Source organism: Miniopterus natalensis, chromosome 17 (genome assembly GCF_054644295.1).
Source record: "Miniopterus natalensis isolate mMinNat1 chromosome 17, mMinNat1.hap1, whole genome shotgun sequence".
Lineage (NCBI taxonomy): Eukaryota > Metazoa > Chordata > Mammalia > Chiroptera > Miniopteridae > Miniopterus > Miniopterus natalensis.
Genome location: NC_142097.1, coordinates 9,476,105 through 9,499,356, shown reverse-complemented (window position 1 = coordinate 9,499,356; position 23,252 = coordinate 9,476,105). Strand labels below are relative to the sequence as shown.

At 46.2% G+C, this 23,252-nt stretch overlaps 1 protein-coding gene across 1 annotated transcript; it reads right to left on the bottom strand.

Annotated features, from left to right (window-relative positions):
• Positions 1-636, bottom strand: RNF222 (ring finger protein 222). The gene has a single exon (XM_016222458.2). It carries the CDS (start codon positions 634-636, stop codon positions 1-3), a length of 636 nt encoding a protein of 211 aa, XP_016077944.1.
• Between the last annotated feature and the right edge of the window lie 22,616 nt (positions 637-23,252).

Below are 23,252 nucleotides of genomic sequence, written 5' to 3'. Positions count from 1 at the left end.
TCATGCCTGCTTCCTTACCAGTAGCACCCAGGGCAAGATGGCAGCTACCACAGCCACCACGGCGATGAGGGTGATGAGCAGGAGGGCTCGGGAGCGGCAGCAGAATGAGCGGGGGGAGCTGGGCGCTGGGGGTGTCTCGGAGAGCTCTGCCAGGCTGCGCCGAGGCAGGACACTGTCCTGCTCCCCCAGGGGCATCCCGTGGCGGCTGATGATGAAGATCTGAGGCTCCCGGGGCAGGCTGGGCAGTAAGTCCAAGGGGAGCTGGGCACTCTGATTTGGGGACGCTCTCCAGATAGGCTGGGAGATGGCCACAGGGTTTGTGTGGCCCAGGGTGTTCGATGGTGGCCCAGAGGGCAGGCCCGTAGGCACGGCCAGGGTCTGGGAGCTCTTGTCCAGCATGGAGGGCCAGCGGGAGCTCTTCTTGCTGAGGAAGGTGACATAGCGGCAGATGGGGCAGACGATGGTCCTCTGGACCTGCCCATCCACGCGGGTGGAGAGTAGGTACTTGACGAGACAGTCATGGCAGAACACATGGCCACAGCTCAGCGTCCGGCTGGCACCCTCCAGATCGCGGAACTTCTCGTAGCACACGGGGCACTCGCTGCCCGAGCTGTCCTTGCTCTCCCCTTCTGACATGGCTGCTCTGGGAAGGCAGGGCCTGGGCTGTGGGCTGTGGGCTGTGGGCTGTGGCGGGAAAAGCTGTGAGCGTTGGTGCCCTTTCCTCCTTTGCTCCCCTCCCCAACTCCCCTCTGCACCCCTGCTTCCACCGCTCCTTCCTGTCTCCTCGCCTCCTGTCCTCTTTCCCCCCCTAACTTTCCCTCTTCCGCTGCCCCTCCTCAGTGGCCTGCCTGAATTAAACCAAGACCAGAGCCTAAGACCCTTAGGAGGAGATGAGGGGGCGCTTCTGGAAGTGGGGGTAGGGAGACAGATGATGAGAGATCCCAGCCCAGCCACCCTGGGCCCTGGGGGGAGGTGCGTGGAGTGTGACGAAGGCGCAGCCTTCCTGATACCTCACCTCAACCACGACATGCACACACGGTGAGATCATCACCTCCCCGCCTCCTGGTTCCCGGCTAGAAGTGAAGGCAGAAGACCCAGTCCCCGGGGAAGCAGGTGGCTGAGTAGATGCTGCCCCAGCCTCAGTCCAGACCCCGGTGTGGGCCTGTGCCCAGAGGGACTGTTTTCCAGAAAAGCCTCTGCTACTCCTCCATCTCCCCGCTCTGATCCATTGGTTTGTATCCAGCCATCGGTTGCATTCCTTTGTGCCGTGTGTGGCTGGAAAGCAATGACTGTTTTGAAAATAAAGCGCAGAACTTACACATCCAAATGCCTGCTGGCCCTCTGCGTAGTCAGGTCAGGGAGCTGTAGGCTCATCCTCCACCTGCCACGGCTCAGCCATTCTTCAAATTCTTCTTAGCCGGCTGCCTGGGACCTTCTGATTAACCTCAGGGAAGGCAGATTTTCATCCGGCGAGTGTATGTCTGGTGTGAAAATGGCCAGAAGTCACTGCGAGCCAAGCCTGGTGGGAAAGGAAGTGAGTGCTCAAGTGGCATGATACTGTTTTAAATCAAAGATACCGAGTCACCATGAAGTTACAATGTGGGTTTCAAATATTATCTGAGAGCAAAGGAGAGGCTCCAAATGTCCTCGGCAATGGCAGGATTGTTGGATTAAGTACACAGCTTCCCAAGGTGGTGGCCTTGAAGGGAAATGGCTGGTTGGCTATGTGGTGAGGCTGAAATGTCCTCATTTAAGTCTAAACTCATCTAGAACAGCTCCTTTAGAGGGAGCCATGATCACTTGTTACAGTCACCTGAGTATTCTTCATCAGTGACAAAAGACCCCTGTACACACTGACAACAGAACTGAGAGATGACATGTGGGAACAAGATTAGTTAATAGGAGGGCAACTATAGTTTGTCAAATCACAAATCTTTTGGAATTGTTCCCCTCTCTTGGCTTGGTTCCAAATCCATTCTACCAAATTGAAACGTCCCATAACTAAGGAGGAGTGAAAACAAGTAAAGGTAATTTCTCAGAAAAACCTGATGAAACTTGGGATGGGGGCCCGGGCCCCTGCAGGCAGCACCAAAACCTTCGTAAAGGTTTTCAGCCTTTAGTTTCTGAGGCTATCAGTGTGACCCCAGGCACGGGGTGGGGTTGCAACTGCTCAGACTCTGGAGCTGGGTTCAAATCCTTGATATACCCATTCCTGCCTGTAAAACCTCAGGCAAGGTCTGAGCCTTAGTTTCCCATCTGTAAGATGGGGTTGATACTAATAGTACTACCTTCCTCTCAGAATTGGTCAGGGTATTAAGTGAGCTCAGGTGAGTGAAGAGGCTGGCACACAGTAAGTGCTCAGTAAAAGACAGGTGTCACTCTTAAGGCAGGCCAAGTTCTCTCCCCTCCTAGCATCTGCCTCCCTTTCCTTCCCTCTTCTCCCAGATATTCCTTATTATGTAGCTGACTGAAAAATTACATACCCCTGCCAGAGGGCAGCTCCCCTCAAGTTAGAATAACTGAACAAGATGACTATAGTAGTCGGCAATAGATAAGAACTAAGATGGTGATGCCCGTGTTTCTCAGTCTTTTTCATTTCATAATGCTTGTAAATGTCTAAACTAAGCTGGAGTTATTCTCAGAATGACCATGATTTTCTTAAGCCAACCACCTGCTAATGTGTCCTCCTGTGTTTCATGACTCCCTACAGGCATATGGTGGCAATTCATTCCATCCATCCATCCATCCATCCATCCATCCATCCATCCATCCATCCATCCATCCATCCATCCAATCAGCCAGCCAGCCAGCCAGCCAGCCAGCCAGCCTTCCACCCATCCATCCAATTATTCAACAAATATTTATCGAGCACTTGCTGCATGCTAGGTATGGAGCTAGGCATTGGAGATAAGCAGTGATCAAGAAAGTCCTTCATGAAGCTAGAGCCTAGTGGACAGTTATAAATTTTCTTGAAAAAGATAAAAAAATAAAAAAGATGAGGAATGATATCAATAGCCTGTTGTTTGGGTAACTGAGAGGTAGGTATCAAGGTACACAAGAGATTTAAAGCAGGTAAGAGAATGCTAGGGGAGGAAAGGACTTCTGAGGTAATTAGTTAAATCTAGTTTTATAGGTGAGCAGACCCAGGTTCAGAGAGGGGGAAGTGACTTGTCTGAGATCACCTGGGAAGGTGATGGAGAGGGAGATGGCACAGGGGTGTGTGTGTGTGTGTGTGTTCCATAGATGACATAGAGAACATTATTAGAATCAGTTAATAGATTAGGTGACTAGATATTAGCCAAGTCAGGAAGCACTGTCCTCCTTGGGATAGCAGGGGAGGGAGGAGAAGAGACTATTTTTCATGTGAGTTTGTGGAAAAGTAAAAGGGATTCACAGGATGCGAAAGACAGTTCCCGCTGGTGGCCTCTCTGGCAATGCTTTCTCCTTCCCGTGCTTCAGGAGAGGCATGTCATTCATGCCTGGACAACGCCACCCTGCTTCCCTACCTTCTCACCTTCCTTTCTCGGTCTTTCCCTGACCTCTCCCTCCTGTGTCCCTCCCCTTCTCTTAATTCTTTATCGTCGAGTTCCTCTTATGGGCCTGACTCTGTCTGGGGTGCTGGGGTGGGGGAGACGGCAGCAGAAGAAATGCAAGAAACATGCTCTGGTTTGGGCACAGACCAGCTAAACAGCAACGCAAGACAGCATATGCCAAAAGGCATTCCCGTGGGTGCTTTAGGAAACTGCGGGGAGAGGAGGGCTGGAAAGTCTCCCTAAGTGAGGTGGAACCAGTGTCGAGCTAATAATAAATAATTACAGCAGCGACTATTTATTGAACACTAATTATGTGCTTGGCATTTTGCATTCCTTCCTCACTTAATCCTGACTACTCTGGGAGGTAGGTATTATCTCCATGTTACAGATGAGGGAACTGAGGCTCAGGGCTCAGGCTAAGTAGCCTGTTCAAAGCCACACTGCTAGTGCAGGGCAGACCCAGGCTAGGCAGCCCATGCTAGGTCCTGCTGCCTCCAGCAAGTGCTTGGATGTGCCTCCGTGGAGGGCATTCCAGACCTTGGTCCAAGGGGTAGATGAAGAATCGAGAACAAGATGGCAGAATAGAATGTCCCAGGCCTCATACCTCTACAGAAACACTGATTTAACAAATATCCACGGATGAAAAGACCTCACAAGAGCTCCAGAATCCAGTTGTAAACATTATAGAGATACAGTTTTTTGTATATCAATCATACCTCACTCAGTAAAGTGTGTGTGTGTTTTTTTTTTTTTAAAAAGGAATAGATGAAGAAGCATCCGTGGAAAATTGACTCCCCAAACTTCCCTCTAAGAGTGACTCTAAACAGAGCTGCCACTCCAGCGACCTGGGAGGCAGGGGAGGACAAGGGCTGGCCCAAGGGGAGCTGGCCCAAGGGAGCTGACTTCATGACCCCCAGTGCCCAGCTTCACCCATAGCAGCAGCCCATTGTGAAGACTGGTTGGGGGTGTCATCAGCCCAGGGATCCCCTCTTCCCCACCTTGGGACAGTGAGCCTGTGAGGCAGATGCCCAATAGTTTCAGCTATGACCACTTCCCCATCCCGAGACACTGCACACACACACACACACACACGCACACACACACACACACACTCCCACGCCCATCATCACTCCAGCTTCAGCCCAGAACCTCGCCAGGCTCCGCCTGGATCCTGCTCCTTCCCACCCGCAGCTGGGTCCCCAGACTCACTTTGGCTGAGGCCGGGAAGGGCAGTATCCTCCTCTCCAGCTGGGGCTCTTTAGGGCGGATCTGAGCCACCCAGAGGTGCCGGGCAAGCAGCGCGTCCTCCTGCTGCTGCTCCTGTGACAGCTGCCGCTGAGGCATTCCCTGATGACTGAGCAGGTCGGGAGGACAGCGCCAGGAAGTGAATGTCACCCAACTCGTTTGAGGCCAGGAGGCTCTTGGCATTGCCCAGGGGTTTGGCAGCTGCTGGAGTCATGTGATCTTGACGAGGCTGCTAGGACAGGAGCCCCTGGCCTGAAGAGGGGCCCTGGGATGGGTGCTCCCAGGCAGAGGGCCTCACAGGAGGCAGTGACCCAGGGCCCCTTTGTCTGAGATGGGTTTTCCCATCCCAACAATAAGCCAGCCATGTTCACAGCCTTCCACTCTCCTGGACCCATTTCAGCGATCCTCCCCCACCCCCCGAGCCCCTGCAGTGCCCAGGGTGACGGGGCCAGATCAACCCCAGGAAGGTTATGATACCCAAAGTCACATACAAATATTTGGGGGTTGTGTCTATGTGTATTTGTCATTCGTCAAACCCTCAAAGGGGCTCAGAGCTCCAAAGGACTAAACACCACTGAGATAAAGAATCAGGCAGAGCCAGGCTGGTGTGGCTCAGTGGTTGAGCACCGACCTATGAACCAGGTCAGGGTTCGATTCCTGGTCAGGGCACATGCCTGGGTTTCGGGCTCGATCCCCATTAGGGGGTGTGCAGGAGGCAGCCATGACTCTCATCATTGATGTTTCTATCTCTCCTTCTCCCTTCTCTCTGAAATCAATAAAAACATTAAAAAAAAAAAAAAAAAGAGCGCAGCAGAGTAAAACCAACAAATTAGAAACGCACGCCTGTGTGACAAGACACCCCTGGTGTCACGGGAAATAGAAGTGAGTTTCAGAACAGTCTGTATAATATGATTCTATTAATAGAAATGATAATAACATGATCCTTTTTATAGAGAAAAACCTGGAAGAAGACACATTAAGCTTGGTACTACTAGTCATCTCTAAAAGGATGTTCTAACTTAAAAATTCCTGATATTTGAATTTTCACCCTGAATGTGTGTTTCTTTCATGATCAGAAAAAAAACAATCAAGAATAAGGCAGGGGCAAAGCCAGGAGGGCTGGATGCCGTTTTGGGGGATTCTCTCCCCCTCTGGGCACTGGGGGCCAAGTCATCAAGAAATCTGGTTTCTCCTGAAAAAAAGGAGGTTCCTGGATCCATGGCACAGCCAAGTATAAGTGTGACCCCATAGGGTGACCCAGGATGCCCCCCCCCCCCCCGGCTAACCATGGCTGCCTTGAGGCTGGTAGGAAAGGACATTCAGGGCAATACACCCTAATACTAATCTCCACCTCGCTCAGGACATGGAGATGGCTGGGTACCAACTGTTGTCACAGTCTCTCATGTTCTTTCCCCAGGAGCTGAATGTGAGGAGTCCCAGACCATCCTAGATTTAGCAAATAGAAATGCAGTCTGCCCAGGGAAATTTGTATTTCAGATAAACAGCAAATAACTTTTAGTATAAGTATGCTCAATGCAATATTTGAGACATAATCATACTTAAAAAATATTCATTGTTTTATCTAAAACTCAAATTTCACTGGGCATCCTATGTTCATTTTGCAACTCTAGTTCCAGAGGGCTCCCACATTTCTCTCCTTCCATCAGCACCATACCCCTGTGACAGTGTGGCCATGACTCTGCCTAGGACTCCCTGGGGGTTCCTGAAAAGGAGTCCCAAATACTCAGCATCAATGCCCCATGTGTCCCCTGGGTAGGGGACTGAGCCAGCCTGGACTGTCTTTAGACTCAGACTAATGTGATGTAATCACATTAATTACTCCTAATAGAGTAACAGGAAATTCCTGAGGCCCTCAGATCTTTCCCACTAGCCCTGCCATGAAGCTTAACTTTGAAGATTACCTTGAATATACAAATATGTATTATCATAGTCTGTCATGGTTTTGTGTTCCTTAACCATGGAGGTTAAGAATTCCACTTTAAAAATTACATATACATGTGCATATCTATATGTACAAACACACACACACACAAAACACTTAGCTGAGAGAATAAATATATCAGCTGGAGAAATCTTAGCTTGACTTTATCAGTTGGGTCTAACCTTCTAACAAGGTCCTGAGAGAAGGGGTCTAGGGCTGTTAAGTTTTGACAGCCAGAGGGGAATTTGTACTCAGGGAAAGTTGAGAGCATAGGTATATTGGCCAGAAGGATCTGCACTGTGGAATTTGCCAGTAGGGATCTCTGGGAAATTACGATCAGCACACCAGTATTCACAAGTGTTGTGTGTGTGTTTATATGAAGAGAAAGTGCCACGCACTTTTGGGTGTTACTTAATCCCTTTGTGCCTCAGTTGCTTAATCTGAAAAATGGGATTAATGATAGAGAACATTTTGGTCTAGAGGGTTGTGACGAGTAAATGAATGGATGCAAATAATGCTCCTGGAGCCACACCTCTTGTGCATTAAGTTCTCCATCAGTGTCATCTACCATTACCATCACTGTCATTATCGTCATCATCACCATCATCATGGCAAAAAGAGAAGGCTAGAGAGGCAATAAGACTTGAGTACTACCTACTTCAAGGGGCCTGGCCACTCTGGTCCTGGCTTGGTGAATATGGGGTCTGTTGCAAATGCCACCTATTCTATAGTGACCTGTCTTTCTCAGCAGAGGAGACAAATGCAGTCTGAATGGTGTAAGACTAGTTTTCAGCTTAGGGAGGGATGGGACGAGTGGCCTCTGCTTCGTTCAGGTCACATTGGAGAATTGTGTCCAGTTCTGGGGTCACATTAGAGGTCGTGTTGCTGAGGTACTGAAGCATGTCCTGGACGTGGGGACAGCCAGGATAGGGATGGGTCTGGAGACCGTTTTGGACCCATAAGATGGACCTTCTTTGGAGAGGCCTAACACAGGGAGCTACCCAACAAGGGGAGAACTGGCTGAGGCTGCCTGGCCAGTGACCGACTACCAGTCTGCCTTCTGCATGCATTAATAGCTGGACCAGGATAAAAGTTCCCAAATACCACTGCCACCTGGAGGAATGATTAAAGATACAGATTTCCAGGCCCTGTCTCAGGACTTGGGAGGGGCCTAGGAAACTATATATTTATTTATTTTTATTGGATGGGTATATGAATGGATTAATATGATAATGCAATAATAGTGTATGCTAATGGTGGAATCTAAGTATTGGATATATGCATTGGATATATGCATTCTCATCATAAAATTCAATTTTGCTGTATATTCAGAAATTGTCATAATAAATACTGAAAAACAATTTAATTTCTTGAATAAGTAATACCTTCAGATGATTAAAAAATGAAAGGGTCCTGGCCAGGTGGCTCAGTTGGTTGGAGCATCATCCTGTACACTGAAAGGTTGCTGGCTCAGTTTCCCGCCAGGTCACATGCCCAGGTTGCGGGTTTGATCCCTGGCCTGGGTGCATAGGGAAAGCAACTGCTTGGTGTTTCTGTTCCTCTCTCTCCTCTCCCTTTTTCTCTCCCTCTCCCTTCCTCTCTGTTTGAAATCAATAAGAACATATCCTCAGGTGAGGGTTAAAAAAAAGAAAGGTGATAAAAGACCTGCAGTGAAGATTCTCTCCCCTCCCTGTTCCCTATCTGCCCATTTCCTATGCATCCCGAAAGGCACCACTAAGGCACATCCATCAGGATAGCTACTATAAACAAACAAAGAAAAACCCAGAAAATAAAAGTGTTGGTGAGAGTGTGCAGAAATTCTAACTCTTGTGCACTGCTGGTGGGAATATAAAATGGTACAGCCACTGTGGAAAACATGATGGTTTCTCAAAAAATAGAATTACCATATGGGCCAGCAATTCCACTTCTGGGTAGATACCCCAAGGAATTGAAAGCAGGGACTTCAATAGATGTTTGGACACCCATGTTCATAGCAGGGTTATTCACAATAGCCAAAAGGCGGATGCAATTTGTGTCCATTGACAGATAAATGGATAAACAAAATGTGACATATGCATATATTAGAATATTATCCAGTCACAGAAAGGAAATTCTGACACCTGCTACAACACGGATGAACCTTGAGGACATTATGCTATGGACAATAAACCAGTCACAAAAGGACTGGTTTACTTATTGTCTGGTTCTACTTATATGAGGTACCTAGAGTAGTCACATGTGTAGACACAGAAAGCAGAGTGGTGGTTGCCAGTGGGAATGGGGGTTCGTGCTTAAGGGGCACAGAGTCTCAGTTGGGAAGAAGAAAAATGTTGCGGAGACGATGGTGGCGATGGCTGTGCAACAGCGTGAGTGCACTTAACGCCCCTGAGCTGTGCACTTAAAACGGTTAAGATGGTAAATTCTTACCACCAATTTTGAGAAAGGTAACCACTGTCATTGGTGCTTATTCCTGTGCATTTTATAGATTCGTATTACCCCTTTTTACCAAAAGGCAGTGTACCGCATGCACCCTTCTGCTCTCGCTTGTCTTACTTGACACTACCTCTTGGAGCTTTCTCCTTTATCAGCACATGGTGGTCTGAATTTTTGGAGTCCAAGTGTTTAGCATCCCCCCCAGGTCTGGCTTGGGAGATGGCTGGGGTCCTGGGGTAGCTTGGGTATATGCTCCTTCCTCCAGGCTGGGTAGGGGAGGACCAGAAGCTGAGGCAGCTCTTTCAGAGAGAGACACTCCTCTGTCCCCATCAACTTACAGTGTCCCCACTGTAGCATTCTCTGCACCAGCATTCCAGGGGGAGGGGGATCCCTGCCAGCCCTGGCTCTCCTGCTCCCCTGGAGGGGCCTGGGTGTCCAGCAGCAAGGGTACTACGCAGCTCTCTGCTCCACCTTCCCTCTGCCCCCTGTGGGGACGGGCTGGGGCAGCAGGCAGGGGCCATCCTAAGAGGACAGAGCCATGCATGCCATTTAGAATCTTATGCCAGGGCCAAAACTTTGGATAAGGGTAAAAGTGAGTTACCGCAAATATCGAAGGCAGAGAGGGATGGGGGGACCAGAGGAGGAAATGTGGAGCCAGAAACTACACGCTGGGCCCTGAGGCAGGGAAGGCCAACAGAAGTGGGGAAGGGAGAGAGGGAGAATGTGTTGATTGGTTAATGCCAACTTTTGCTAGGGCAGAGGCTCTTGGTATTTTTATATCATCGCTGTCTATGAAAATACATGACAATGACCTTCCCCACCTGCATGAGCTCCTGTGGGACGTGCATCACTGACTAGGACCCAATTTGGGACACTAAGGTCTGCGTATGGTTTGGAGACAGGAAGCCGGTACACTGACTGCCCATATTTGGCCAGTGGAGGCTCGTTTCAGTCCTGGCTCAGGATGAGACAGAGTCGTGCAAGGAGGTGTGTGTGGGGGGGCACCTGTGCACACTCACGGTGGTTGCAGTTAAATGATGTCCATGGGGCAGGAGGTGGCATTTCCCTGCCACAGGTGTGTGTGTGTGTGATCCTTGGCCCTCCTCCCACCCTGCCTCCACCCATCAGCGTCTTGATTGACCTGAGGAATGTGGGCAGATGGGAAGGCCTAATCATGGAGGGCAGATGGACTCCAAGTGTGGAGTGGAGTATCTTCTGGTCCCCAGGGAAGCCCACACACAGGCTGAGGCTTCAGTGATCCCTCAAGATGCCCACAGTGAGACCAGGGGAGGACCCCAAGTTGGGTGAAGCCTTGACCATCTCCCCACTCACTTGCAGCTATATGGCCCTGGCTGGGTTCTAGCCAGCTCAGAGGCCTGCTTTAGGGGGTCAGTTCATTCATGGCCTTGGCTGCACACACCTCTGAAATGTCCCTCTGTCTTACCTGTTCCCTTGGTCCCATTCCCTTGGAGCCTCCGATATTATTATATAGCTTGAGGCTGCTGGTAGTACAGGGGAAACTGGGGCCTTTGAACAGAAAACAAAGGCACCCCCTCTTCCAGGTTGACGCAGGCCGTTCCAGGGCACATGACTTGGTACGTGGAATATGGGCTGCTTTTCATTCCCGACTTGTTGCCCCTCAGCCCCCTTAGCCCAACCCGCAGCGCAGAACCCAGCAGCCACAGAGTTATCTGCACAGGTCTCGTCCTTCCTGAAGACTTCCATGGCTCCCTACTGCCCTCAGCAATACAGAGCCCCCACTTCAGTCTCGTGCCACGCAGCACAGCCACAGTGGTGGCCTGCAGTTCAGACACCTCGAAGGCCTCTCAACTTTTGGGGCTCTGGGATTTTTCTTCATGCTTTTTTTTTCTTTCTTGCTGGAATGCCTTTTTACCTCATCACTACCCCCTGCCCCACCCCAGCATCTCCATCTTTTAAGATCTTGAAGACAGGCATCCTAACTTATCTCTGTAGACTCCAGCACAGGAACCTGGCCTCATTAGAGCTCAATAAGTCAATGTTTGTTAAATGAATAAATTCATCTGTCAAGCCTACCTCAAGTGTGGGGCCTGGGGGAAGGGGCGGTGTGCAAAGGAAGTTTGGGGAACACAGCCATCCTACTTTCTATTCTAAATTCCTTTGGAATCCCAACCAGAATTCCCTCCTCAAAGTCATAATGGACTGAGAAGCTCTGGGCTGCCTGGACACAGGAGAAAGAGCCATTGCTGGGTTGGAGTCTCACTTGAGCCACTGTATGCCAATGTCGTCTTTGAAAAAGCTCGGTCTTGGGCAGGTTGTCCAGGTGAGTCTGGGAAGGGCAGGGAAGCTGAGCTGGGGAAGACTTGTGAAGGACTCGGGGCTTCTGAAGGAGGAATCTCTTCCAAAACTTAGTGTAGTAGTTGATCTTGGAAACGTTTGCTATATCAAAGAATCATGTGTACAATTATTTACTTGATTTTTCTTTAAAAAAAAATTGAGCAGCATTTTAAACTTAAATACAGAGTGGGACAAAAGTAGGCTTACAGTTGTGAGCACTCGAAACACAGAGTTTATTCTTGTATTATTTATTAATTATTGTATTATTTTCCATACGGACAACTGTTGTATTTAGTCTCATCTCATTCTAAGCATCCATACCTGTGAGATCACAGGTCTGATGTTCTAATTCTACTTTTAATAAACGGCGAAATTAATACATACTGTTAAGTTAAAAAATGGGTTCGCTTGCGTGCCACCTGACGTCGGGGTGCGCACAGGCCTCCACACACACTGGCTTGGGGCGTGTGAGGTCCCCCGGGGAGCAGACCTCCAGAGGCTCGGGATCTCAGAGCCGGGATGGGGCCCCTTCAGAAGGCTCACCCCTGAGCCCGAGGCTGGGTTTAAAGGCTTGACAGCCTTCTGGACGGGAAGCCACAGAGTGGGATCCACCCAAAGCATCTGAGACGAGGAGACAAACAGCCCTGGCCGGGTGGTTCAGTTGCTTGGAGCGTGGTTTGGGACACCAAAAGGTTGCGGGTTCGATCCCCAGTCGGGTGGGGCAGGGGGCAATTGATATTTCTCTCCCCCTTTCTCTCTCTCAAATCAATCCTCGGGTGAGGATTTAAGGGAAGGAGACAAAGAGCTTGGCCTCGAGGGTGAAATTGGCAAGGAGGACGGTGACCCAAAGTGGAGGGCGCGGCGGGGGGGAGGCAGGGGTGTGGCACCCGGGAGCAGGGAGGCTCTGCGTCACCAAGCCCTGGGCGCCCGCGTGTGCCCACCGGTCCCTCTCACTGCGTGAGACACACGCGCCTTGAACGCTGCCAGGGCCAGGCTGGGGGATGCTCTGAGACGGGAGGGAAACTAAAGAAGAGAGTGGGGGTGAGGGGTGTGGGGGGGGTGTGGGGGGTGTTTGTTCTCTGGGCGGTATGGGGAAGGGAAACGTCTCCCCCTTCTTAGGGCTGGTGGCAGCCAGGGGCTAAAGATTGACCCAACTAAGTCTTTCATGAATTTACTGAGTCTTCGCTCTTCATCCCAGACTGAAAGCCTCCCTGAGAGCTGCTGGTCCTCAGTGCTTGAGATAGGTAGTTCTGATATAAAAATAGCACTAATGTTGAAAAAAACATGGGAAATTCATAAAAGCAGGTGTGAAAAACAAAAGTGTAAGCTCGACATCACTTATCCAGATAACTATCATAAATATCTTGGTGTTTAATCTTCCAGGCTCTCTATATAATAATATTTATACTATATATGGTTATGTTAAAATTAATTACATATTATATAATGCATAATTATAATCTATAATTATTTTAAAATAAGTGGGATCACATAAATACTTTTAGGACTTGATTTTTTTCAGTTTTTATCTTGTGATCCCCAATAAACATTCTTTTACACCTTCTTTTTCAATGGACTGGTCATTTATTTAATTAATCTAATGATTTATATTTAAATTGTTTCCAATTTTCCCTATTATAAAAATGCTGCAGTAAGTATTTTATTGCAAAATCTTGGTATTTTCCCTCAAAATAATTATTAGAAATGAAATTGGTGAGTCAAAGTTTAGTATAATTTTAAAGACAAGTGATAAATACTGTCAAATTTCTTTTCATAAAGGTCATACCAATTTAGACTCCCTTCCAGCAGCATATGAAATTACGTCTTGTCACCCTCACTCATCTTGCCTGGATATTAATAGTATTATCATTATTTTTAAATTATTGATTATAGAAAGAGAGGAAGGGAGGGGGAGAGAGAGAGACACACTGATTTGTTGTTCCACTTACCTATGCATTCATCGGTTGCTTCTTGTATGTGCCCTGAACAGGGATTGAGCCCACAACCTTGGCATATTAGGACAATGCTCTACCCAACTGAGCTATCCTGCCAGGGCGCCTGGGTATTATTATAACTTTATCTTCACAACAAAAAGCAAAAATAAACTTACTTGAAAACTTCCACTTCTCTCTGTCATCACTGTCAGTATCCTAGCTCAAGACACCATCGGCGTCTTGTTTGGAATGCTTCCCTTCCTGCTTCCACTCGCCTCCTCTCACCCTGCCCCCCTTGCCTGTTTTCCACAGAACAGTCAGCGTTATTGTTTTTAAAAAATGTACATTAATTGACTTTTACTTCTGGTCATGACAGAGTGGTTTATATCAGACTAGGATTTCTTTAGAGAAAAATAAAAATTAATACACACACACACATAAAAACCTGTTTTAAGACTTCAGAGAGTAGCCAAAGTGGGCAGAACTTAAGTAACCATGATCTTGTAAAAGAAAGAAAACACTGAGGTGAGGGGAATCTCCTCTATTTCTTTTCTTTAGGAAATTCCTTAAGGAATTTGCTGATTTGCTTGGGAATCATTGAAGCTGAGTAGAAAATGGTGGCCTAAAAGTTTTGGTATTATCACAAGGCTCAAAAATTGGAGTTTAGGGTCTGACAAGAAACAAAGATCTAGTAAACACTCTAGGATTTCATTTGAGACACCAGAAGGGTTATGACCTATGAGCAAGGGCAATCAAAAATAGACCAGCCATACAAAGCCTGCAGCATCTCAGTTTCTGATTGGATTAAATGATTTGACCCTGCTCTAACTGCCTGAAAAAATAAATAAACACCCAGAAATTTACATCTCTTATGGAGAAATAACATCATCCAGAGCCTTTACAATTTTTCAATTTACCCAGCATCCAGAAATTAACAAAAATTAACAGGTGTACTAGGAGATAAAACCAAATAAATAAAAACGAAGAGATAAAAACAGATGACAGCATCAGACCCAAAGGAGAAAAAGATATTGGTATTAGTGTACATGAACTCTCATATATTCAAGAAAGTAGATGGAGATCCAGAAACAATTTTTTAAAAGAATCAAATGGAAATTCCAGAATTGAAAAATACAATTACTGAAATAAACTCTATAGATGATTTAACAGCCAGTTAGATACCACAGAAGAGACAATTTAAAAAACAATAAGATAGGTCACTAGAAAGCATTCAGTCTGAAGCACAGAGTGGAGAAAAAGAATGGAAAATACAGAAAAGAGCATAAAAGAATATGAAATGTGGTATAAAAGTCTAAATACATTTAATCGGAGTAATTTAAGTAAAGAGAGTGAGTGATTGGTTCAGATGAAGAGTTCCTGATAACAGATTTTACAATATTATTGAAATGCTTTAAACCACAGATTCAAGAAACTCTACAAATTTTAGGCCAAATAAATTTTTTTAAATCCCCAAGTAGGCACATTATATAGTAAAACTTCTGAAAACCAAAGACAAAAAGAATTTTAAAAATTTGGTTGAGAAAAAAAAGACACATTACCTTTCGAGGAGCAATGATACTGACAGGCCATTTTCAAGATAAATGACGTAATCCAGGAGACAGTGGAAGTCAAGGGTACATGTTATAATCTTTTAAGGACTGAAAGAGTATAGCTGCCAATCTATAATCTTACTCAGAGAAAAATATTCTTCAAAAATGAAATTGAAACAAAGATGTTAACAAACGAAAACAGAGAATTAATTGCCAAGATAGCTGCACTAAAAGAAATATTAAAATATGTTCTTTAGCAATGAAAGTCATCCCAATGGAAGCAAAGAAATGCAGGAGTAGATGAATAATAAGAGGTAAATGTATGGGAAAATATGTGAATATTGACTGCATAGAACAATAATAATATTTTAAGATATTATTTTTTGTCGTTAATCATCACCCGAGGATACTTTTTCCATTAATTTTTTTAGAGAGAGTGAGAGAAAGAGGGAGAGAGAGATACATGGATGTGAGAGACACATTGATTAGTTTGCTTGGAATCAAACTTGCAACCCAGGTACATGCCCTTGACCAGGAATTGAACCTGAGACCCTTGGTGTGTGGGCCGATGTTGCAACTACTGAGCAATACTGGCCAGGGTGTAAGATATTATTTTATATGAAAAATTAAAATATTTGACAATAAAAGCCAAAAGGCAGGAGGAAAATAAGTGGAGATAAATTGTAAGGTTCTTGCATTATCTGGGGAATGATAAACGTACAAATTATAGTAGACTAATAATTCAAGGACACATGTAATTTCTTGATAATCATGAAAAGAATAATAAAATAATATATAACTAAGAAGGTAATGGGAGAAATAGAATAATTTTAAAAATCTAATTTTAAAAAAAGATTTAAAATGAAGACATTTCTTAAAAATGTCTTTGACTATTTGTATTTTTCTGCTATGAACTTATCTGTATCTTTTGCCCAGTTTTCTATTTGGATGCTTTCCTTATTGATTTCAGATGGATATAAATATAAGCAAATAGAAATATGTCCATGTGAATATTGCCAATAATCAGTTTTAAATCTTTATGCCTTAGTTAGAACACCAAGGGCCTGGTTTGACCACTTGCTTTGACATTAGTGAGAAGAGGTCTGTTGAGTCTTATGTTTTACACCCAATAGGAGCTCACCAATGCCTAATGAATTGAACTGAATTGAGATGGTCAAGGGGTCAATAAACAAACATGGAGTGCTACATTACTGTCGTTTAGAGACTAAGGAATTATCCAAACCTGTGACAGGAGTAGCGAATAGTGAATGTTTAAAGCCAGAAAAGGAGCAGAAATAAATTGGGCGGCAAAGAACTACAGGAATCTCCAAGATCAAGTTCAGCCAGCCACAGACACATGAGCTGCTGCTCTTGGTGGTGGTGCCAAAGGCAGAAATGTATGATACATACCTAATCAAGACCAGCAGGCGGCGCTCTAAAGATGTCCCATTGCCACCCAGACTGCCAGGGCCAAGCTTGAGCACTGAGGAAGTGGAAACTGACCGAGGCATGGGGAGGTTCTGAGACCTAACTTTTTTGGCCCTGTGCTTCCTCCAGAGGTGAAATCCCAAAGCTCAAGAGCCCTGTTTTTTATTTTATTTTTAATTTTCCTATGCTTGCTTTGCCCATGCCTGCCTGTATAGCAACATCCATTCAATTCAATTTAGACCAGTGTGGCTCCAACTTTGATAAGCAAATAGATCACCTGATTCTCTTGGGAAAATGTAAATTATGATTCAGTAGGACTGGGGTGGGGCCTGAGGTTCTGCATTTCTAACAAGCTCCTTGGTGATGACACACACAGTTGCTCTAACACTTCTAACACTCTGCCTACAAGGTCCGCCATCTCTGTGCAACACGGGAGGTTGGAGAGAAGCAGACCTAGGTTCTGTCCACAAAGGGTTTACAGCTTCCTAGAGTAAAACCCCACTGTCACGTCTGTAATACAAGTTAAAGTGTGAATCCGTTTACTGTGTGACCTTGGGCACTTTGCATGACCTATTTGGGTCTCAGTTTCCTTATCTGTAAAATGGGAATAGTAACAGCCTCTACCTTAGAAAGTCATTTGAAGGGTAAGCAGGATATTGGCCCAGCTGGTGTTGCTCAGCCTTTGAGCATCAACCTACGACCCAGGAGATCCTGGTTCGATTCCTGGTCAGGGCACATGCCGGGGTTGGGGGCTCGATCCCCAGCAGTGGGCTTGCAGGAGGCAGCAGATCAATGACTCATCATTGATGGTTCCATCTCTCTCTCTCCCTCTCCCTTCCTCTCTCTGAAATCAATAAAGACATATATATGTAGCAGGATATTGTATGTAAAGCACTTAGCACAGTGCCTGGCACTTAATAAGCCTCAACAAGGCTTGGGGTACACCAAAAAATTACGGAGAGAGGCAGGCAGCCCTGACGGGGTGGTAAATTGGAGGGAAGTGAGGTGAGGGACAATTTTAAGAAGGTGCCATCATCTGGAAAGAAGGAGGTTAGTGAGGTGAACAGAGAGCCAGGAGGAGAGTAGGTCTCCTGATCAGGTGGCAAACCTAAGGGTTGCTTTTCAGGGAGATTTAAGGATGCTGCAGGCTAAGCAGCCTTCCTTCTGGGAATGGATAGGGTGGGTGGGGGCAGGACTTCAGGCAGAAGAAGCTCCAGCTTTTGGCACACTCCCCCATTTCACGTCTTTAGGGGTTTTAGGGGATTGTGAGCTGAGCTAAGAGAGCCCCAGGGATCATCCTGGCCCTGCCCTCAAGCAAGGCTTCGCCACAGCCTGCATGACCTCTGCCCCAGGTCCCCAAGTTTACCTCTGAGCTTTAAAGATGACGGTGTTTCCATAGCAACTCGAAGGTCCTTGAACATTTATAAACTAACTTCTAGTGTTCTGCCAAGTGCTCCTGAGGATACAAAGGCAAATCGGTGCCGCCCCTACCCTTACTGGGTGACCTTAGGGAGATAAAACATCACCACGGGAAAGGCATACTCAGTGAAGGGCCACAGTAGCAGTTCTTTACAGTGGTGCTTCTCCTACATGGTGAGACTAAATAACTCATGAGACCTACAGCCACTGTGGAGGTAACAGGTGGTCAGGGTGACGCTTCAGACCAGGGTGGTCTGATCTGAAAAAAGACTGAAGGCGTGGCCCTGCCGGGCGTGGCTCACTTGGTTGAGCCTTGTCTCATGCAACGGGGGAGGTCCCTGGTTCAATTCCCAGTCAGGGCACATGCCCAGGGCTGCAGGCTTGATCCCCAGTGGGGCCCATACAGGAGGCAGCTGATTGATGATTCTTTCTCTCTCCCTTCCTTTCTCTCTAAAATCAACTATATATATAAAATCAACTATATATATATATATATATATATTTCAGGAAAAGACTGAACTAGTGGGTCAGATTTGAAAAAGCAGAAAGGAGGCAGGTCACTGCCAACTGGTAAACGGACAAATCAGACCATATCTCATTTAAGCACACACAGTGCTGTGACGTCAGTACTGGTATCACCTCCATTTCATAGATGAGGAGACTCAGAGTTGCAAGCAGCTCATTCTAGGTCTCGCAGCTAAAAGTCGTAGGTGGAGTCTGCCTGACTTTGTTAATTCTCCCAAGTGCCCTGCCTGTGCTATGCCGGGGTCTGTGCATCCCTTCCCCTTAATAAGTGAGAGCTCTTTCCCTAACCCTTCCCCTCCAAATCCAGGGACAGAGGCATACACACCTGCAGTGGAAATGGGGGCTCTTGAAGGCCTGTGTAAGAGAGAGGACTTGAATCTCTTTTTTCCCTTCCCTGACACTGCAGTCTTGCTCAACTCCAGCTGAGAAGTGAGGCTGGCAGGGTTGCCTCACTTCTAGAAGGCAAGCCCCAGCCTTCCTGCTCCAAACCCACTTCCTGTCCTTGTGCCTCTTTTGTCAGAAGGTGATTCTCATGCTCTCTGTTGACTTCTGCTTTGTTGCAGCTGGGCCTGGTGTGCTGCTGTTGACCGCATCAGCGAGGCCTGGGACGCCAGACCAGGTACACAGGGGTGGTGGGGGGTCTTCTGGGAGGTCTGGGCCAGGTGAGGCCTGGCCTGGGGCTCACCAGAATGGGGGGCTCCTGGAGGTCTGAGGGCCCTCTCTGTCCGTGTGGTGGGGGACTGTCAAAGGCCAAGGTTAGCTTGTAAATTCGGTTATGCTCCTGTGGGGGTGACAGCAGGGGTTTACTTTGGTGGCTTCCTAAAATCACATTGTCTGCTCACATTCCCTGAGCTCTCATCGCCTTGATGTCGTTTTCTGTTCCTGGGGCTGCCCAGGTAGCGCTGTTCTGGGAGTGCAGAGAGAGTTTCTTGGGTTCAGACAGGTTTATCTGGGACTGACTGAGACAGAGTTGGTGTGATGCTTGAAACTGTGCCGAGCTGAGCAGGTTAGGGGCTTGTGGTTAAGTCCTGGCTCCTTGTTTAGAGCAAGTCACTTAGATTCCCTCTGAATCTGTTTCCTCATCTACAAGATGGCAAAATATCTCTATTTTGTGGGATTTTTGTGATTTTAAGAAGGACAATGGCCCGGCCACGCGTGGCTCAGCGGTTGAGCGTCAACCTAGGATCCAGGTGATCGTGGTTCGATTCCCAGGCAGGGCACATGCCTGGGTTGCGGGCTCGATCGATGACTCTCTCATCATTGATGTTTCTATCTCTCTCTCTCTCCCTCTCCTTTTCTCTCTCTGAAATCAATAAAGATATATTTTTAAAAAATAAATAAAAACACAATATTTAAAAAAAAAAGGACAATAATTGCAAAAGGGTTTTGTAAACTGTAAGATGGTATGCTTCAGGGTCTGAGGTTACTTTTATTTCATTTCCTAAATGCAACTAGACTTCTTAAAAATGATAATATGATAGTTGACAAAGTCCAAATAATACAGAGAAAGTGGAAGTTTTTACATAATTCCATCCCCAAAGATTACTATTGACACATTGGCATATAGACTAAAATAATTTTTAAAATTTTTATTGTGATAAAATAGACATAACATAAAATTTATCATTTTAACCCTTTTAAGTGCTCAGCTCAGCGGCATTAAGTACATTCACACTGCTGTGCAGCCATCACCACCACCCTCTCCAGAACTTCTTTATCTCCCCAGACTGGATCTCTGTTCTCATCAGTCGCTAACTCCCCAGGCCGCGGCGGCACCATTCTACCTTCTGTCTCTATGATTTTGACTTGAATCCCTCTGTGTGGATCCCACATTTCCCTCTTCATTTACTTCCTTATTTTGGTGGCCCACATTTTCTCATACATAGGAGGTCAATTTTTTGAGTTTTTGACTACCTGAGAAAAGGCCTTTATTTTTATCCTTATATTTGTTTAAGGGTGTGGCTAGATTGAGACGCTGGGTTGACTGTGTTTCATTGTCTTCAAGCTTCTAGCCTATTGTTAGGAAGTGCTATGCTACTCTGATTTGGAGTGAGAGAGAGAGAGAGCGGGACAGAGACAGGGAGACAGACATCAATGTGAGAGACACATCAATTGGATGCCTCCTACACGCCCCCCACCAGGGCCCAGGATGGAGCCTGCAACCGAGGCACGAGCCCTTGGCCAGAATCGAACCAGGGACTGTTCAGTCCGTAGGCCGAGGCTGCAACCACTGAGCAACCAGCTCGGGTGCGATTCTGATTCTGATTCTTGATTCTTTGGGACCTGGTTTTATGTTTACGGAAGCTTTTAGGATTCTCTTTTCATTTCTGGGGTTCTGAAATTTCCTTGGCGGGTATTTTTTTGTTCGTGGTGCTGTGTACTCAGGAGACCATTTCCATCAGAGGACTCATGCTATTCAGTTCTGAAAAAATGTCTTGAATTGTTATTACCTTAAAAATAATTCCTTCCTCTTTGTGTCTTCTGTTCTCTCTTTCTGGAACTCCTTTCACTTGGATGTTGGACTTTTGGGTTTATCTTCTCATTTCCCTGGTTTATTCTTTGGGAACTCTGGTTTTTGGTCTCCTTTTGGAGAGATTTTCTAAATTTTATGGTCATACCCTTCAACTGAACATTTTAATTTCAACTCTCATTAAAATAAAAGATTCTTGTTCTCACTTCTTTTGTAGCCATATGTTTTGTTTCATGGATATAATATCTTTATTTCTCTGAAGACACTAAAATTTTACTTTTTCCAGCTTATTTCTGCTCCCGGCATTGTAGCTCCTGTTCCTGAATTTCTTTTGTGTCATTTTACCTTTTACATTGGAGGCTTTCTCAAATGCTTGGTGATGCCTTGTTGAATGTTCAGTTTGATGATCTAGGAACTGGTTGCTGATTGGAGATGGGGTGTGTGGGGGGGCGCTTGTTGGCGTTAAGCCTCTCTGTGGGGCAGACCATGCCCTGCGGTTGCCAGTGCTCTTTGATCTCCTGCTTGGAGGCTGCAGGCCAGGCAGCCAGTGTTCTGGGAGGCCACTGGGGGAAGGAAGCTGTGGCCTTTGAGGAATCACCCCTCTCTCTATCCTCCTTCCCTTCTTTTTATAGCATAGTGACTTAGCCTTGCCCTCGGGTGGGCCCAGGGTCCCCATGTCTGGATTAGTTTCTCCAGAAGATAAACCTCCCCCTCCTGCGGTGTGGAGGGAGGTAAATGCAGTGGCTTATCAATGGCCTGAACAGTAAAGTCCCTCTCAGTGCTTTGTAAACACACCATACTTCCCGTTTTCAGCCCCGCCGCACCCTGACTTCTGACTAGCTGGCACCTCCAACTCCTGAGCCTTTCTGTGGTCCTGAGGCACGAAACTGCTGCTGGTTGGCACTGAATTTCCAGCCTTCTGTGATCCACCCCCTCAGCCACCACTCACTTTGCATCTTCCGGGATTCTGTTGGTATTTCTTGTCTGTCCACTGTTGCCTCCGCTCCTGTACTCCGTCCTTGTGGGTTTCTACCCTTTAAAATTCTTGTCCTGTCTTGTGGTGTTTCAGGAAGAAGTAAAGATACATGTGTTCAGTCCATCACGGTAACTGGGATGGTTGTAGCATTTTCACTCCAACCCTCATTGTCCCAGAGCGCCGTCTTCCTCACTCTCACCAGCACTAGGCATTATCATGTTTTAAACTTTGCTGATTTGATAAGCAAAAGGGGGTAGCTCTGTCATTTTAATCTATATTTTTAAAAGTAGTGAATGATATGATTGAGGATCTTCTTATGTGTTTATTTGCCATTTGTATGTCTTCTGTGAACCACGTATTTCTCTCCATTGCTGGGGTAGGATAACTGTTAAATTGTTGCTGTATGGCCAGCTCTGTAAAGAAGTGTAGGGCTGACCCCTTGATTTCTTGTATATTCAGTCTCACAGCACAGGCTTCAAAAAATAGCAGTTCTTAATGACATCTAAAATTTTTGATAATTCTTTCCCCTCCCTTGGATTACAAAAGTGTCCATAGAGGTTTTCTGTCGAAAATTTGGAAAAAACAGATCAACACATAAAAAGGTATAGATCACCCAGAGATAGCCACTGGTTAGATATATATCCTTCCAGTCTTTTTTCTGTGGGTGTGTACTTATAAAAATAAAAGCATAGTCATTTTATTTTGTGTTCATGATTTTGATTTACTAAATCATAATTTGTTCTCATTATGTATTGTTTTATGGCATCATCATTAGAGGCTACATGCATGGTATCCCATTGTGTGGCTACATAATCATTTATTTGGTGAATACCCTATTGACGGACACTTAGGTTCTTCCTGGTTAAAATTGTAATTTACAAGTTTCTTTTGATCATGAACCCGTCTAACCTTGTTTCCACTGTGTATCTGCTTAGCAATCTCTTTTTTAGGTGGGGGGGAGGGGTAAAGGTAAACTTTAATGCTTTTATGGTTAAATTATTACCAATTCCAAATTAATGAATACAGACTCATGGAGATTTTCTAGCACTTTGTCTTGTTTTTTCCTATGGGTCAGGGGAAGGGAGGGGAAGGGTCACTTTGGGATTCTCATTAGATTCCTCCCAGCTTTCGATTAGCATGCACACGTTGAGGGGCAAAGCGCCAGCGAGGAGTCACGTGTGGATTGATGAGAAAAAAGCAGCAGGCCAGGCAGGCATCTGAAGAAATCACCCAAGAAGCAATAGCTTAAGAGAGGAAATCTGGAACAACAAACTGGTCTAAGAGCTGAAGATCGAATTCTGTCCCTGAGTCTGCCACTATGTCTTTGGGCAGGTTGCTCAGCCTCTCTGGTTGTCACTGTCATTCCTCATCTTCAAGGGATTTCTAAGTTCTCTGTATCTCCTGAGGTTCTATGAATACAGACTTTGTCACACTGGCCATGCGATCTTGGACAAGTTGCTTAACCTCTCCTAGGCTTTGTT

What these genes read in the sequence shown, in the direction of transcription:
- RNF222 (XM_016222458.2), bottom strand. Translation starts at nt 636, where the DNA reads ATGTCAGAAGGGGAGAGCAAGGACAGCTCGGGCAGCGAGTGCCCCGTG.